At 38.0% G+C, this 17,197-nt stretch overlaps 2 protein-coding genes across 2 annotated transcripts; both read left to right on the plus strand.

The window, feature by feature from the left end:
* Positions 1–386: 386 nt before the first annotated feature.
* Positions 387–8,683, plus strand: LOC114826453 (exocyst complex component SEC3A-like). The gene is made up of 25 exons (XM_070827082.1): positions 387–682; positions 1,269–1,339; positions 1,443–1,523; positions 1,682–1,749; positions 1,857–1,959; positions 2,257–2,402; positions 2,936–3,053; positions 3,583–3,687; positions 4,177–4,278; positions 4,382–4,519; positions 4,700–4,828; positions 4,924–5,004; positions 5,133–5,207; positions 5,439–5,612; positions 5,701–5,842; positions 5,962–6,026; positions 6,220–6,390; positions 6,486–6,565; positions 6,740–6,821; positions 7,268–7,365; positions 7,448–7,556; positions 7,711–7,779; positions 8,041–8,106; positions 8,179–8,268; positions 8,356–8,683. Exons 1-25 carry the CDS (start codon positions 508–510, stop codon positions 8,464–8,466), a joined length of 2,649 nt encoding a protein of 882 aa, XP_070683183.1. The 5' UTR covers positions 387–507; the 3' UTR covers positions 8,467–8,683.
* A 277-nt stretch (positions 8,684–8,960) lies between these two features.
* Positions 8,961–12,537, plus strand: LOC114826454 (probable E3 ubiquitin-protein ligase ARI8). Its single transcript, XM_029106677.2, has one exon. The coding sequence runs from the start codon at positions 10,669–10,671 to the stop codon at positions 12,274–12,276; it is 1,608 nt and encodes a 535-aa protein (XP_028962510.2). The 5' UTR covers positions 8,961–10,668; the 3' UTR covers positions 12,277–12,537.
* The last annotated feature ends 4,660 nt before the right edge of the window (positions 12,538–17,197 follow it).

Below are 17,197 nucleotides of genomic sequence, written 5' to 3' on the forward strand. Positions count from 1 at the left end.
TAGTGAAACATGCCCTCTTCGTAACCTTATTTTTCTTTGTACGAATTAAAGCTCTTAACCTTCATACTAGCACAAATTGGCTCAAATTGAATCAGATTCGAATTAGACAAATAATTTGGCCGTTGTTAAAATGTTAGGGCTTTATAGTGCATCAATAAAATAACTAAAAAGGGTCAATTTTTAACGAGGAGATAGTTCATGGGTACGACGGCAGTTTAATTTATTTTATTTCCCTTTGACGCTCTATCCGTACCCGACACGTTTCGGGTCCTCCTCAATCCAAACCCGAAACTTCCGTACAGCCGTAAAAGGAAGGGACAGATGTCAAACAATTAGGCTCGGTAGAGAAAAAAAGGGCAATTTGAACTCCCCAGCACATGTACACAACGCCAACGTATACTCTCGCATTTTCGTCTTCGCACCATTTTCTCTACATATTTTACCATTAAACTACAGCAGCAGTCCGATTGAGATCCACCGAGTGCAGCACCACCACCACCACCGGCGATGGCAAAATCCAGCGCAGACGACCAGGAGCTTCGGCGGGCCTGCGAGGCCGCCATCGAAGGCACCAAGCAGAGCGTCGTCATGTCGATCCGCGTGGCCAAGAGCCGTGCGATCCGGGGTATAACGCACATGCTCGGCCGCGACATGGCCAAGGCTAGGGTCCTGGCTCTTTCCGGTACGCATTTGCATCTTTCTTTCATCCCTGTAGTTTCAGTCGATTAAAAATTGTATGCGCTGTGGAAAAATGGAAGAGAAATTGAGCTTTTGTGAAGAATCAGACTAAGTTCTAACTTGTCCAATTGTTAGGCTCGTTTCGTTTCACTATTTTGGAATGATTATAGTATATATCGGAATCGAAACAGATAATCGCAATGCGGTTGGATGGTAATGTGTTTGGGTTCTCAGACTGGATAATTTGAAGAAATATAACTCTTGACTGATCTGTATTATTCACAAGAGTGCCCAGAAGTAAAGATTGGGGAGCTTCGTAAATTCGAAGAATTTTGAGCTGAATTACAAGTTTTCTAAGGGATGGTCTACATTTTTTTTTCCTATCTTGCTACACTTGTAAACTCGAAGTTCGCTGCCAATGTATCACTGTGATAGTGGATACTACTGACTGAGAACTTCCTTTCTGATTGTTCTAAAATGTGATGGTCATTTGATCACACTAGGGAAATAAAAAACTTGTCTTTCAGGCGGATGAAGATCACTGTCGTACTTAATTTGTGTTGGTGACCACCCTTTGTTTTGTTGTGCAGTAAAATCCAAAGGCCAGAGGACTAAAGCCTTTCTTCGAGTCTTAAAATATTCCACCGGAGGAGTCCTTGAGGTGAAGTCATTAGCAGCAACGTCTTATTTAGTACTGCAAATTTGTGCTTGATTAGGACTTGGATTACGATTTGCAATTAATCAGAAATTTTCTTTTACTGCAGCCTGCAAAGTTATACAAACTAAAGCATCTTTCAAAGGTGGAGGTTTTAACGAACGACCCTAGTGGGTGTACTTTTACCCTGGTAGGTAGTGCTCCATCTTCCATTTGTCTATGCTGTGTATATATTGTGGGAATTTGTGCAAAGAATTAGCGTTCTTTCAATTAAAAAAAAACAAGAACCGTTGTTTGAGAAAAATTGGAGTGCCATTCTCTATTTTGGTCTGATTGAGTTTCTTGTAGGGCTTTGATAATCTTAGGAGTCAAAGTGTTGCTCCTCCTCAATGGACCATGCGAAATATTGATGACAGGTAAGCCGTGGAGGACATACACCTATTTCGATATTATCTTTCAGTAAACAGATTGATAAGATTTTGATTATATTTCTTTTTTCCTTTTCTCTGTCTGTTCTGTGTAGGAACCGCCTTTTACTTTGCATTTTGAACATATGCAAAGATGCTCTGGGTCAGCTTCCTAAAGTTGTTGGTATAGATGTCGTGGAGATGGCTCTTTGGGCTAAGGTGCATATGATGAATTTGTACATTTGTACTGTTATTTATGTACAGATTAGATTGCAAGATAATTATATTTGAAGGTTTCACTTCCTTTGGAATTAGTAATCATGGTTACAACTTTATGATGATTATTTTCTGTCAATTTGAATTTCTTATGTTGTTTTGTTTTTCATGTCACTACATGGAACTTGTCCTAGTTTTTGGCTTCATGCAGCTGAAACTTTATTTATTAGTTGTTAGTTTATTAGATTATTATTTGCAGTTATTTTTGTCTCCAATTTTTTTTTGTAAAAAATGGTATAGGAAAATACACCAGCTGGCACTAGCCAAGGAAAGGAGCAAGAGGGACCTGCTGCATCTACAGTAACGGAAAGTGACTTGAAAGTAACTGTTGAAAAAGAACTTGTCTCCCAAGCTGAGGAAGAGGACATGGAGGCACTTTTGGGAACGTATGTACTGTATAGTTATTTCTGACGTGATGTAGAAAATGTTTGTGCTCTGTTTCATTTGTCCTTTTTGGGAATATTGGTACGATAAGATTTTAATTGAAGTGATGTCTATTTGCAAATTAAAACAAATGTATGAGCACTAGGTGGGTTGAATTATTTGATTGTTAGGAAGGTCTTTTGTAATTTCTTTTTTCAAAACATCACTATATACTATATTTTCTTTTGTTTGCGGTGGTCTTCTAGATACAAACGGTTGTCTGTCATTTCCTGATTAGAAATTAGACTGATAGACTACAGACAAAACTTTGGTTCAGTGCCCGCTTAGTTCATGACACATTCTGCATTGATGCCTGCCAAGAGTTCAAAGACCAACTGGGGAATCCTAAATTGTCCTGCCCTTGCCTATTGTTATTTAATGTAAAAGTCTAAATGGTTGGGTTTGACAACTTCCAAGTGGCAGGCATCAATGCCATGTCTGTTGGAAATATCTTGATATAGTTGTGACTTCTTTTGATTGTGGGTGTGCTATGCAGTTATGTTATGGGTATTGGTGAAGCAGAGGCATTTTCTGAAAGGTTGAAGAGAGAGCTTCTGGCTTTGGAAGCAGCAAATGTGCATGCGATTTTGGAAAGTGAACCCTTGATAGACGAGGTGACTTATTACTATCAGTTGTGTTGAATACGATGCCGTTTGCTGCATTTCTTCTTTGTTAGGTTTTTTATTTATTGTCCTTTTTATGTTCTTTGTTTGTTGCTTGGTTTCACACTTCCCAAACAAAGCCAAGGTTTTCAATCTTCCTTTTTTACCTGTCAATATCAATACGGTTAATTTCTTTGTCAACCATGTGACTGTGATATAAATGGCGCCAGGCAGGTCTAAGCATGCTAGTTATCTGGTTTTTCAACCACTGTATTTGCTTAGCATGTATGTTCTCTCATTCATCTTCTAACCTTGCCCTGTTTAGATTCTTCAACTTGCTTTTGCATAAAAAGGTGTTGCTACCTCATTCTCAGAAACGTTATTCATCTTCCAGTTACTTGGGTACATTGCTTTAACATTGTCTCTATGAGATTGATATGCAAGCTACTTTTACCTGCTTCTAGGACATTGATTGGTGGTTGTCTATTTCCTTGAAGATACGTGTTATTTTTATTTATATGTTCATTTATGGGCCTTGTAGGTATTGCAAGGCCTTGAGGCAGCAACAAATTGTGTCGATGACATGGATGAATGGTTAGGCATTTTCAATGTGAAACTCAGACACATGAGAGAAGACATCGAATCGGTAGTGAATTTAGCTACCTTTGATAAATTTTTAGACTTTTGCTGATCCTTTGATAAATGTTTAGACTTTTGCTGATCCTTTATGAATAATAAGAACAAGCATATTGTATCTGTCATGAATTTAGCACTGTACATCATCTAGTCAAAGCTTCCATTTGCCTGTTTATGCCATTGTATGTGAAAATATTAACAATAATTTTAGTGGTGGATTTTTGTTTCCTTTGCTCCCTCAAACTTTTACCATATGACATCCAATATAAAGTTGTTTACATTTCATATTTTCCCAAGAAACTTGATGGTATTATGTTTATTCTTGTTGATTAAAAGTGTATTGATGCTAGTCTTGTGTTGGCTTCAATTCCTCACGGTTCTGACTAAAGAGGTGGTGGTTCTGTATGCCATGTCATAAGATGGTTTTAAGATACTAGTGCTGGATATATAAATGTCCTTTACGTGAATGCTTGTAACTTTTTTCCGTTGCACTGTCCAGATAGAAACCCGCAATAACAAGTTGGAGGTGCAATCTGTAAATAATAGAGCTCTCATTGAGGAACTCGATAAGCTTCTTCTAGGTTTGCGCGTTCCTTCTGAGGTATGGTGTCCTTCATGTTTAGCTTTGAGAGATAACTTGTTAGTTTTAACTTTGGCAACTTGTTTAGGCCTACAGTCTCTTTAATGCCGTTTCATTTGTGTAGTATGCCGCATGTTTGACGGGAGGTTCATTTGATGAAGCACGTATGCTTCAAAACATAGAAGCGTGTGAGTGGTTGGCTGGTGCTTTACACAGTCTTGAAGCGCCAAACTTGGATCCTATATATGCAAATATACGGGCTGTAAGCATTCTGTCTATTTCATTTGTTTCAGTTCATTTTTTTTTTTTCAAAAATTGTGGCCAGATGTTTGAAATTTAGAGTTCCCTCTCATTACTGAGGTGCTAGACTAGAAATAGCTGTTTTGATTATTGATATTGGAAACCTCATTGTGTTTGTAAGTAGTAATTGAAATTCTTACAGGTTAAAGAGAAGCGAGAAGAACTTGAAAAACTGAAATCTACATTTGTCAGGAAAGCTTCTGAGTTCTTGCGAAATTATTTTGCTAGTTTGGTGGATTTTATGATAAGTGACAAGAGCTACTTTTCTCAGGTACACTTTAGGGGACGTTTCTTTTACAATTTAATCAAAATTGTCATTTCCTTTGTACGCATCTCAATGCTCACTATTGTGCTTGTTTAAAATAGCGGGGCCAACTGAAAAGGCCTGATCATGCTGATCTACGGTACAAATGCAGAACATATGCTCGCCTTCTGCAACATTTAAAGGTCAAAGATTAACTTAACTGCATTAACCATTAGGAATTTTGTTCTTTCTACTTGCCCTTGTGCACTGCTGTTTTTTTTCTTTTGCTTACCTTCCCCCCCTCTCTTCCCCTCTCTCTTTGCATTTGCAGAGTCTTGATAAGAATTGCATGGGCGCTTTGAGGAAAGCATATTGTAGCTCCCTCAACCTGCTTATTCGTCGTGAGGTCAGAATCACAACCTTATATTCTATCACCTGAATGTTACTTATATATATGTGTTAGAAGTGTATTATTTGGTTGCTGTTTTTAAGTTAAGCCAGAATGGTGGTGATTTGATTCAACATTGCAATAACCTAATCAAATCATTCTTGTTCTCGAAATAAACTTTTATAGACATTAGATAGTTAAGTAGTTTGATCAGTTTGAAAGATTGAGTATATAATTTGATACCTACAGGCTCGTGAATTTGCAAATGAGCTTCGTGCTAGTACAAAAGCATCAAGAAATCCAACCGTCTGGCTTGAAGCTTCTACTGGGTCTGGTCAAAATGCGAATGCTGCAGACACTTCTGCCGTTTCTGAAGCTTATTCCAAGATGCTTACAATTTTTATCCCACTCCTTGTAGATGAGGTTAAAGTCGAGTTACATTATAGTTTCTTTGATCTACATAGCACATATCTCCGTATTAAATCTCCATTCTAAAATGGTGCAACTGCAGAGTTCTTTCTTTGCGCACTTTATGTGTTTTGAAGTTCCAGCACTTAATCCTCCTGGGGGTACTGCTAATGGAGATAAGTCTGATGACACCAATGACGATGATTTGGGAATCATGGACATTGATGACAATGACAGCAAAGCTGGTAATTTGCACTATATTTTTGTTGTAATTACCTATGTGTTTCTGATCATATTTTAACTGACTGCAATGGCTGTTTCTGCTTCTTTCTCTTGCATTTTATACAATTGTCTAATTTTGTAGGTAAAAGTTCAGGAGAGCTTGCAGCATTAAATGAATCTCTTCAGGATTTACTCGATGGAATCCAGGTAATGTGCAGAACTTGTTGCCTATTTTTTCGTACCTGCTCTTGATTTTTGTTGTTTGGGCTTCATTTGCACACCTCACCAGTTCAGCCTCTCTATCCTGGTCATGACTTGTGCATAGCAGCGTACACTATCTTGTAGTCATTTTAAAGTTCCTTGTGAAAAAATAAAAGAGGCCAATTTATATAGTTTTCAGGAAGACTTTTATGCCGTTGTGGATTGGGCTTACAAGATTGATCCCTTACGCTGCATATCAATGCATGGGATTACAGAGCGCTATCTTTCTGGTCAGAAAGCTGATGCAGCAGGATTTGTGCGTCTCTTGCTTGGTGATCTGGAGTCAAGGGTTTCTATGCAGTTCAGTCGCGTAAGTTTCTGAGTTTAGTGGTGATCATCATCATATGTTTTTGAGGTTATGTTCTGAAGATTCTGAACCCCTGTAATGTTTATGATCCTTTGCAGTTTGTTGATGAAGCTTGCCACCAGATTGAAAGAAACGAGCGCAATGTTAGACAAATGGGTGTCTTATCATACATCCCAAGGTGAACTGGCATTTTTTGCCACATTTATCATATATGTAAAACAAAAATGGAAATAATTCTGTATGCCTTCAAATTGAGGAATGCTCTTCAAATTGAGGAATGCAATTTCCCGTAGAAATTTATCTGTTCTGATCAGGCAGTTACTTATGTTTGCTTGTCTTCCCTTTTACTTAGATTTGCTACTCTGGCAACACGAATGGAGCAGTACATCCAGGGACAATCTAGGGATTTGGTTGATCAAGCATACACAAAATTTGTGAGTGCTTTTTTTATTTATTATTTATTTTATTTTATTTAATCTGAAAATTGTTCTCGTCATTGGTAGTATAATGCAAGGAAAGTGATGATTATCAAATATCATGGTATACAGCATAATCAATAACCGTGGATTTTAATGGTTTTGTTTGCTGGGTTCACCAGCAATATGGTGGTTCAAGCAGTATGAGGAAGGTTTTCTTAAAATTATGCTTCAATCATACACCATGCTAGTATTCTTCCTATGTACTATTCCATTAAAGCTTGTTATTTAGTTATCACACTGATTACTCAAGTTTGAATTCAGAGAGCAACGTTCTTTTTTCTAAACCTTGCAGTCTATTGGCTGTGTAAAGATAGATGATGATAACATTTGATTGTCTATCAGTTTGATGTTTGAACAGAACTGCGTCTCCATTTTCTTACGTTAGATCAATTGTTTGACAGGTTAGCATAATGTTTGTGACTTTGGAGAAAATTGCACAAACGGAGCCAAAATATTCTGATCTTTTTCTATTAGAGAACTATGCTGCATTTCAGAATAGGTATTCTTCTTTTTCCCTTCTACTATGATCAATGCTTTCTTTTTTCGTTGACCATTTTTTATGAGAAGCCGTTTGGTTGCAGTTTGTATGACCTAGCAAATGTTGTGCCCACCTTGGCCAAATTTTATCACCAGGCAAGTGAAGCTTATGAACAAGCTTGCACACGCCATAACAGCATGATCATATACACTGTGAGTTATCCCGATGCCAAATCTTTATATAATTTTTTCTTCCCACCCCCCACCCCTTGTTCCTTGTCGAATTATGTTCATATAGACACAGCAGTTTTCTCAAGGGCAGATCTATTTTGGTGACATATACCCTCGTTGTGTTTTCTTTTGGCAGCAATTTGAACGGCTTTTCCAGTTTGCTCGAAAAATAGAGGATTTGATGTTTACAATCGCACCAGAAGAGGTTAGTGTGTAAACGGCTGAGATGGATCTCAAATATCTATATCTGATAAAACAGTGAAAAAATGAAACCGCTCTTAATTACGTCATACTACTCATGAAAATGAAACTGCGTCCATTGATTACACCATGAAGAATATCTAGCCCCGTCCTGCAAATGGACTGTATAGCGTAATTGCCCGAATGATTTACGTGGAGATATTTATTTTCGAAGTCTTAATTTTCTGAATGTAATGGCTGATATCATTTCCTTCACAAATTGCAGATCCCTTTCCAGCTTGGGTTGTCAAAGGCGGATCTGCGGAAGGTGTTAAAATCAAGCTTATACGGGGTGAGTTGATATACCTATCCGAAATAGTTTCATCTGTGAATGTTCGTTTCTAACACCTTCATGGATGTACAGCTTGACAAGTCCATCACTGCAATGTACAAGAAGTTGCAGAAAAACATGACTTCAGAAGAACTGCTGCCTTCTCTATGGGAAAAATGCAAGGTACGTAACAAAAGTTTCTTCGCAAACACGAAGAGCTCCTTCACCTTCCCATTGATAATATCTGATGAATGTCGCGGATTTTGACAGAAGGAATTCCTTGAGAAGTATGAAACTTTTGCTCAACTCGTCGCCAAGATTTACCCGACAGAGACCTTTCTCACGGTAGCAGAACTGAGAGACCTTTTGGCTACCATGTAAAGCGAGAGTTTGCCTTGCATATCTTGACAACTTCTTTTGAGGGATGAACTTAGCTTGCATAATCTTTCCTTTCCTTTCCATTCTTTTTGTTTCATTTTCCGGAAACATTTTCTGGTAATTTGATTTATTAAAAAATGTCGATTTTTCGAGCGTCTCATGTCGGTACTGATGAAAAAAACACACATCATTGTGATTTCGAGGAGAGTATTATTCACCATTTGCATTGTCTTGCATGAGTTCTAAGGAGCTTCTGCAGCAGATAAAATGACACGAGAGTAGGTTTGATTATGGTTTTTTCGAAAGATCTTTTGCATGTGCGGTAAGAAGATGTTATCTGCAATTTGGAAGTGATTTATTGTGGCAAAAAACATCGCTAGAACGGAGTTTTGTCGACCATAAACTTATAATTTTTCTAGCATATAAATTTAATAAAAGTCACTCCACTTGATAATTGGTAAGTTTGCTTCAATACAGTTTATAATACGCAAAAGATTATTACAACTAAATAATCACATAGTTCACAAAAATTGTGATACAATTTTTCGAGTTCTATGTATTTTATAAAAACTATCAGAAAACTTTTATTTATTTATTTATTTATTTTTAAATTTTTTTATGAAAGTCTTTGTGTGGCCTAGTTCACGGTAGCGTCTTATGCTTATAATGTAACAATATGCGTTCATTGTCATCACGTGTCCTTATTTTATTAGCATGAAACGCCGTTGCAGTTCGTATGAGCAAATGAAAAACCGAAAAAAAAAGTGCATATACTGATGAGAAGCCTTTTAAAAAGTCGGTCGTGGACCAATGAACCTCCAGACTTTTTTTCCATGGAATTATTGGTCCTTTTCTTCCACTTCTTGGCCTTATCTCCAACTCCTCCACCATGGATTCCACTCACTACTCCGACAGATTCCTCAGAGACGATCAAACGGCGTCGCAGCCGCTTCGCTACACAATCTTGAAACAAGCAGACATGAGCCAACGCCAACTCCGTGATATTACAGAGGTCTGCTCAACACTCTTCGTGTCAAGAGCGGCGGCGATCATCTTACTCCGCCGCTGTGATTGGAACGCAAGTAAGTTGTTTGACAAGTGGTTTGAGGAAGAAGACGAGGCTCGGAAAAGATTGGGACCAAAACAAGCCCACTTGTTCGAACCTTGTCTTCTGATATTTGTTTGTTACTTGTGTTTTTGAAACATTTGTGGATGGTGACACGGTAGGGGAAGTGGTGATAACGATTCTAAATTATAACTTAAATTTTTCGAGTTAAAAATTTTGAATTTTAATCCACGGATTGGAGATGGTCGTGAACGTTTCGTACAAGCAAATGAAAAACTGAAAGGTGCATATACTGATGAAAAACTTTTTAATAATTCGGTCGTCAGTGGCAATTCAACCAGAAAGTTCACCGCACCAACCTCCAAACTCTCTTTTTCCATGGAATTATTGGCCCTTTTCTTCCACTCTTCTCTAACTTCTATCGACTATGCAAACTTTTGCAAAAATCAGAGCTCAACTTTTCTTTATTTTATTTTATTTTATTAAAAAGGAGACCTGGTGGCTTCGTCACACCACTTCACATTTTTTGCGGTAATAAAGACTCACAAATGTATTTCAATTTCTCATGATCACCAGCGTCAGGAATCGAACCTAGACGTGCAGTCTTGAATATGGATCTGAAATTCATCTCTAATCACTGATCGTTCCAGGACGGTTCTCTCCAACTTGGTTATGGGCCTGTTGGTGGGGCAAAACTTCAAAACGGCATAAAGAATCACAATACCACTGATAAAGCTTCAAAGTCATTTTTAATTGTGACGGGAATACAATTGGTATATCACGTATTTTGATAAAAATGGTGAAAAATTTTATTTTTTAAGTTATTAATTTTTTAGCACATATATTTTACCATTTGTATAATACCACCCGTGTACCGGTAAAAAATCTCTTCAATTCCACATAGAAGAGTAGACACAGAGCAACTCTCCGTCGCTATAAATACCTAATCAGGCAACAGTGCCTCCTCCTCCTTCATCCACCGTCCATCCCATCTTATCTCGGGATTACATCGACTGCGGTGACTCCGTAGAGAGCTAATTGTTCCGAAAGAAACGCTCTACTTGCCGAAATCATCGCTATTAGCGAAAGACTAAAACGGAAGGAATCAAATAAAACAATCTCTAGGGTTTCTGTATACCATGGACAAGAAACGCAACCTGAACGGAGACAACTACATCGTCATAAGCAGCGATGAAGAATCGGATCGATCAGAATGTTTTGAAGAAGAAGACGACGCAGTGGATGATGAGTTTGCTTTTGTCCAAGAAGACAACATCGACAACACCGATCACTACGAGTTCAGCGAAAATACTGATTCGTCTCATGATCCAAATCAAAACTACGCCATTTTGAAAGAGGAAGAGATTCGCCAACTGCAGGAGGAAGATATCACAACAGTTTCTACTATCCTTTCCATACCGAAATCCGCTGCATGCTTCCTCCTCTCACACTTCAACTGGAGCGTCGGCAAAGTCAGCGAGGAGTGGTTCGCCGACGAAGATAGAGTCAGAGAGAAGGTAGGGTTGTTGAGGAACCCCGTGGTTAGTTTCCATCCCACATATTTGATTACTTGCAGAATATGTTTTGATGATCATCAGTATGGATCGAAGGATGTTTTTTTCGCTGTTTGCGGTCATCCCTTTTGTCGGGATTGCTGGACAGGTTATTTTAAATCAGCGATAGATGAGGGTCCGGCGTGTTTGATGCTGAGATGTCCCGAACCGTCTTGCAAGGCAGCGGTTGGACCGGATTTAATCGAGGGTTTGACGACAGGAGATCATGAGAGGTATAAGTCCTTCCTTTTGAGATCTTACGTTGAAGGGCGCAGGGAGATCAAGTGGTGCCCTGCACCGGATTGCAAGTACGCTGTGAAATTCAATGCAGGTGGAACCAAAAGCTATGACGTTTCGTGCCTTTGCTTGTACGGGTTTTGCTGGAATTGCAGTGAGGAAATTCACCGTCCCGTGAACTGCAAGACTGTGGAAAATTGGATTTTGAAGAACAAGGACGACTCGCTGAATGCGCAGTGGATACTTGGGAATACCAAGCCTTGCCCCAAGTGCAAGAAACCAATCGAGAAGAACCAAGGGTGTAATCATATGACTTGCTTAAACCCTTGCAGGTATGAATTTTGCTGGTATTGCCTCGAGAAGTATACTGGACATAGATGCTGCAATGGATATAATAGGGCAACTGGTGAATATACTGGAACTGACACGGACAAGGTTGAAGCTGGGAGGGATAAAAAGAGGGCAAAGAGATACGTGGAGAAATACCTACATTATTATGAACGATGGGCAAACAATCTATCTTCGAAGAAGAAAGCAATAGAGGATTTACATAATGTGCAGAGCACGGACATTATGAAGCTTGCCGCCATACAATGTCAATCGGAGCTTCAGCTCAAGTTTATTGTAGAGGCGTGGCAGCAGATCATTGAATGTAGGCAGGTATTGCGATGGACGTATGCATACGGGTACTACATTCCCGAGAATGAAGAACTGAAGATTCAGCTATTCGAGCACTTGCAAGGCCACGCGGAGTTCAGCCTGGAGAGGCTTCACAAATGTGCTGAGAGTGAGATGAAAGAGTTTCTCTTTGCTAAAGGTCCGTTGGAAAGTTTCCAGGACTTTCGTATAAAGCTCGTAAGACTGACAAAGGTGACTGCAAGTTATTTTGAGAAGCTGGTTAGAGCGTTGGAGAATGATCTTTCTGAATTGGACATACAGGGGATTCACAGGTCTTGATCTTGTTACCAGTGTGCCAATTCTGAATGCTTGTTCTCCAATGTAACCTGGAAGCTGGAGAGGTGTGTCTGACTCCTGAGAAGGCGTTAACTAGCTCTCTGTTTTCCTCCCCCATTTATTTATGATCTAATGGACTACAATTTAGTGGATTTATTATGAGATAGGTAACTTGTTTAGGAAGTTTCATTTCGTTTCTTGTTCGGTATGAAACCTTTTGTGTAGTATATTTTTTCTAATCAAATTCTGTTTGCCATTGATAAATGTTATGTTTGATATCTCATTGGGAGTTACCCTCTTGGGAGTTGTGAAAATAGCAAAATCACTAGCAAAGTGTAGGAAGTAACAACACCACTTTAAAAATGTCATCATGCACTCATCTGCAATACAAATAAAACGCAGAAATTGAATTTAGAAATGAAGGTTTTGTGAAGCATTCTTCTCCCTAGAAGCGATTTTTTTTTCCGTCAAATCACACTACGTATACAAGTAATTTTATTAAAGATGAACCGGAAGATTTACATAGCACTATAAGTGATTTTGTTTCAAAACATGGGAATTACTTGTATGTGGCCTTTAATGAATCTTTAAGAGTACCAAAATCACCAATGAGAAACATCACCTCTATATAAGTTTTGTGTCGAATTATCAAATCTTCCTCTCCTTCCTCCCATCAGAATCCTAGGTCTACAAAATTCATAGCCGCAGACTCCTTATTTGATTGGAGACCGGTGGCAGCCACTGTCCTTATTCTCATAGCCTTTCTCCTTCATCTTCTCATGAATTGCTGCAATCTTTGATTTTTGTTTTAGTATTTTGTCAATAAATGCCTCCTTTGGTGAGGTTATTTGTGAGTCTCTCCAAGTGAATATTTTTGTTTTGTGTTGGTTTGTAATCGGCTCCTCTTGGGTCTACTTTGATGTTTCTGGTAGCTTCATCGATGAAGTTGAGCACTTGGTATGGACACTAGTTGGTTCATTTGTCAATTCCTTTTCAGAGTCGTTCCTACTAATTGTCAAAGAGTGTTCTCATTTCTGTTATTGTAGTTTCTTTGTGTGTGGAATTTCTCATGTCAATTGGCATAGTGTTTGATTTTCATTAGGAATGGTGTTCCCTTGGCTTTGAAGTGCCATCTCAGTCCCTTGAGTTTTGAGTGTGGATGATTTCAATACTTAGATACGCTTTTGCTTATTCTCAGATATATCTCGCCCTCAACTTCACTAGTACGGTGACAACTAATATGGCCAAATTGGACTTTAATGTTTTGTTTGAGTCTTTTTGGATTGAGGACCTCTTAGATGAAATCCAAAATATCTTCTTTAATATTTGTATTAGTTTTTTAAATTATAATAATTTAATAAAACAGCTATTTATTCTCCTCTCAAAATCCCTTATATATACAGATCCTAAATTTGTATCCAAAATTGAGAAATCAACAAGATCTGATTGATGAATCAATGTGGATGGGCCAAAGGTTGTTAGGGTTCTCTATCAATTTGGGGATGGGGCAAATCATAAGGGAACCATTTCATTAGGCAGAGCCAAGAGAACTTACAAACAAAACAGTAAAGTTACATATAACCCAACAAAGACAAGCAGAAAGACAGAGGAAGAAAAACAACAGAAGGTCTCGCCCAAAGCTAAGACAGGGGAGATGAGCAGAGCATGACCTGATAGCGAGGCTGAGGTCCAATCTGCTAACCTCATCTATCTCAACTAGCACAAATTAAGGAGGGCAAGGAAGATCATCCTTCGACAAAATATGAACTAGAGAGGATGGGGGCCTAATGACCCAAACGTCATTGCGCATCCCTCTTTTACATTGTGAAGAGACCCAATCGGCTGCACCATTCGCTTGACGCGGAATCCATTACCATCTAATTGACTGAAAACGATGAGAAAGATTCCGGATTTTGGTTAACAGAGGAAATATGGTCCAATTCCCATGCTTGGGATCTCCCTTGATGTTGCTAATGAGTTCCAGAGAATCAGATTCAAAGGCCACATTGAAGAAACCGTTATCAATTGCTAATGATGTTGCTGATCGGCTGACGAATTGGAGTTTTTAACATGGATTTGAGCAACCTTGTACTAGCCATTAGTCTTTTAACTCGGGCCTTAACATTTTCAACTTGGTTATGCACTAATCGCAAAGCAATGAATAGACTTCAAGCACTCGTTCGAACTCATCATAAACCATTAAATTACACAGCTCAATTAAACCGTTGCTTAATACCTTAATTAAATTACTAATCCCTCAAATCGGAACAAAAAAGAAGTAATTATTTATAAACCCAATAGTTATCTTCCCAAATTAGCAAAAAATGGTTATCTTCACACCCCAACATAAAAAATCTTTCACATTTTCCCATTTAGCCCTTAAATCAAATTAAAATAAAAAGTTAAAAACCCTAATGAAAATCATAAAACCAAAGACCTCCATCAGCACTTAGAGCAGCTTCTCTCAATTTATGAGCTCTCTCTCGTTGTAATCAGAATTGAAAGTAGGGGGAGGCACAATTCAGTTCGGTGCGGTTGTGAAGCTAAAACCAAAATGAAATCAAATTGTTTGATTCGATTCGGTGCGGTTTCAAGCAACTTCGATTCAATTTTTTAAAAAAAAATTTACCGTTTAAAATTGCACAAAACTTCATCAAAGATAGATTTAAACCTGTAGCAAATTCTTCTACAATCTGGGCCATATGAGAAATCAAAGCTAACATTTTGTAGGGATGCATGCACGCCAGGCTCCAGCTACTGTAATGGTTGATCATTTCATTTTTCATGAACATATAAAATCACATTTCATATGATCCAGAGGAGTGGTAAATATATATAGTTTTTACTCTCTTTTTTTATTTATATAATTTCTCCTTAGCATGTAGAGCTAGGTAAGAGAGAGAGACTGATGAGTGATAATATCTGTCGAATAGTGTTGAGTCCATGATAAAAATATGGATTCTAACAAATAATCAATTAAAACATGACATCTAATTTGAGGTGAGGTTTTCAAAAGTCAAAACCGAAACTAAATCGTTTCTAACATTGCGGTTTGGTTTCAAAACGGCAAAACCGAATAGTTCAATGCGGTCCAATTTGATTCGTGTTTTGGTTTCGGTTTTCAATTTCAAGTCTCTACCCCTAATTGAAAGAGAAACCGCTTCCAATTCCCTTCCTGCAATCACGAGAAATTTTTCTAAGTACCTGGCATATATGCTGACATGGAGTTCCACCAATAATCATTTAACACCTTTATATTTTTATTTTTTTAAATCTCAAAAAATGCTAGCTGTTTCAAAAATTACCTCGAAAAGAAAAAATCAAAACTCATGGCTACCCTAAATCTTACGACAACAGTCAACCATCCAATGCACCCACCTCCTTCTCTCTCTTCGATTTTTTTTATTTTTTATTTTATTTTGTATAATTTCCTCTTTTTCGCTCCCACTCTTACTTCTACATGGAACCCAGGAATTGTCAACGGCAACTCCTACTCAGATCTGGCATCGCCAATCCCGATCTATCAACCGCTGAGGTCGCCATCATCCCTTGTGTTCTTTTTCTGGCGCAGTAGAAGAAATAAAAAGGGAAAAAAAGAGAAAGAAAGGGAGAGAGAGGTGAGGGGGAGGGCAGGATGGGTGTGGGGATGGGTGTGACGGTGGACGGAATAATCCCATCTTTTTCCTCCTTTTTTTAAGAGTAAATTGTAATTCAATTTGAGTAATAGTCCCTCAATTAAAATACAATACCATTAGTCATTCAACTTTAATCCAACCGAAAAAATTATCCCTCAACTTTAATTCAATTAGAGCAATAATTCCTCAATTTTAATCCAATTGTAGCAATGATTATTCTAACATAACTTATTTTGACAAAATTCAGATGAAGTTGATGAAAATGACCATAGCTACACGTTTTGATGAGTTGAGGGACCCCAATTATAGTAATGGTCATTCCAACATAACTCATTTTGACAAAATTCTAACGAAGCTGATGAAAATGATCATAGCTAAACATTTTGATGAGTTGAGAGATCAATGACACTTGATTTTTAGTTAAAAAATCATTATTCTAATTTGATTAAAATTGTTGGATCTTTGTTACAATTTAATTATTTATTTTAATTATTTTCTAAAAATAAAGATAAGGATTTAATCGGCTTGTGGCGCAGCTGTTGGTCCGGATTTAATCGGCGTGTTTGACAACCCGAGAAGATTATGAGAGGTATAAACACTTCCTTTTAAGATCCTACGTTGAGGGTCATAGGAAGATCAAGTGGTGTCCTGCTCCTGATTGCTGTTATGCTGTTAAGTACAACGGCAATGCTGATGATGATGATACCGGGATGAATGGTAGTTATGACGTTACATGTCTTTGCTCAAACAGTTTATGATGGAATTGTTGTGAGGAGATTCATCGTCTGTAGACTGGAGGACGGTGGGAAAGTGGATTTTGAAGAACAAAGACGATTCACATAATGTGCAATGGATACTAGTGAATACCAAGCCTTGCCCCAAGTGCAAAAGACCGATTGAGAAGAACCAAATACAGTTAGTAAGTTGGTTAGTATTTGGTTAGAGTAGTTAGACTTTCTCTTATAAAAACAGTTGTGTAACATTCATTCTATTAGTTAATACAAAAGCATATATCTCTCTCTCTCAAACTCTCTGTGTTCTTCTTCTCATCTTTCTTCTTGATTTTCCCTTCAATTCTCAAACACTGCAATGTAGTTAACATGGTATCAGAGCCATCAGGCTCACGCCATGATTCTGGTGGTTCCACTTCTTAGTAGTTTGCATTTTTTTTTCTCTAGTTAAGTTTCTCCTCAAATTTTCATTAGATTTTAGGTGCTTCCGTGATTGTTCTTGGTTTATTTTTCTGGGATATGAATTGAGATTTCACCACTGATCGCGATGAATCCTCC

This window comes from Malus domestica, chromosome 08 (assembly GCF_042453785.1).
Source record: "Malus domestica chromosome 08, GDT2T_hap1".
In the NCBI taxonomy this organism is placed as follows: domain Eukaryota; kingdom Viridiplantae; phylum Streptophyta; class Magnoliopsida; order Rosales; family Rosaceae; genus Malus; species Malus domestica.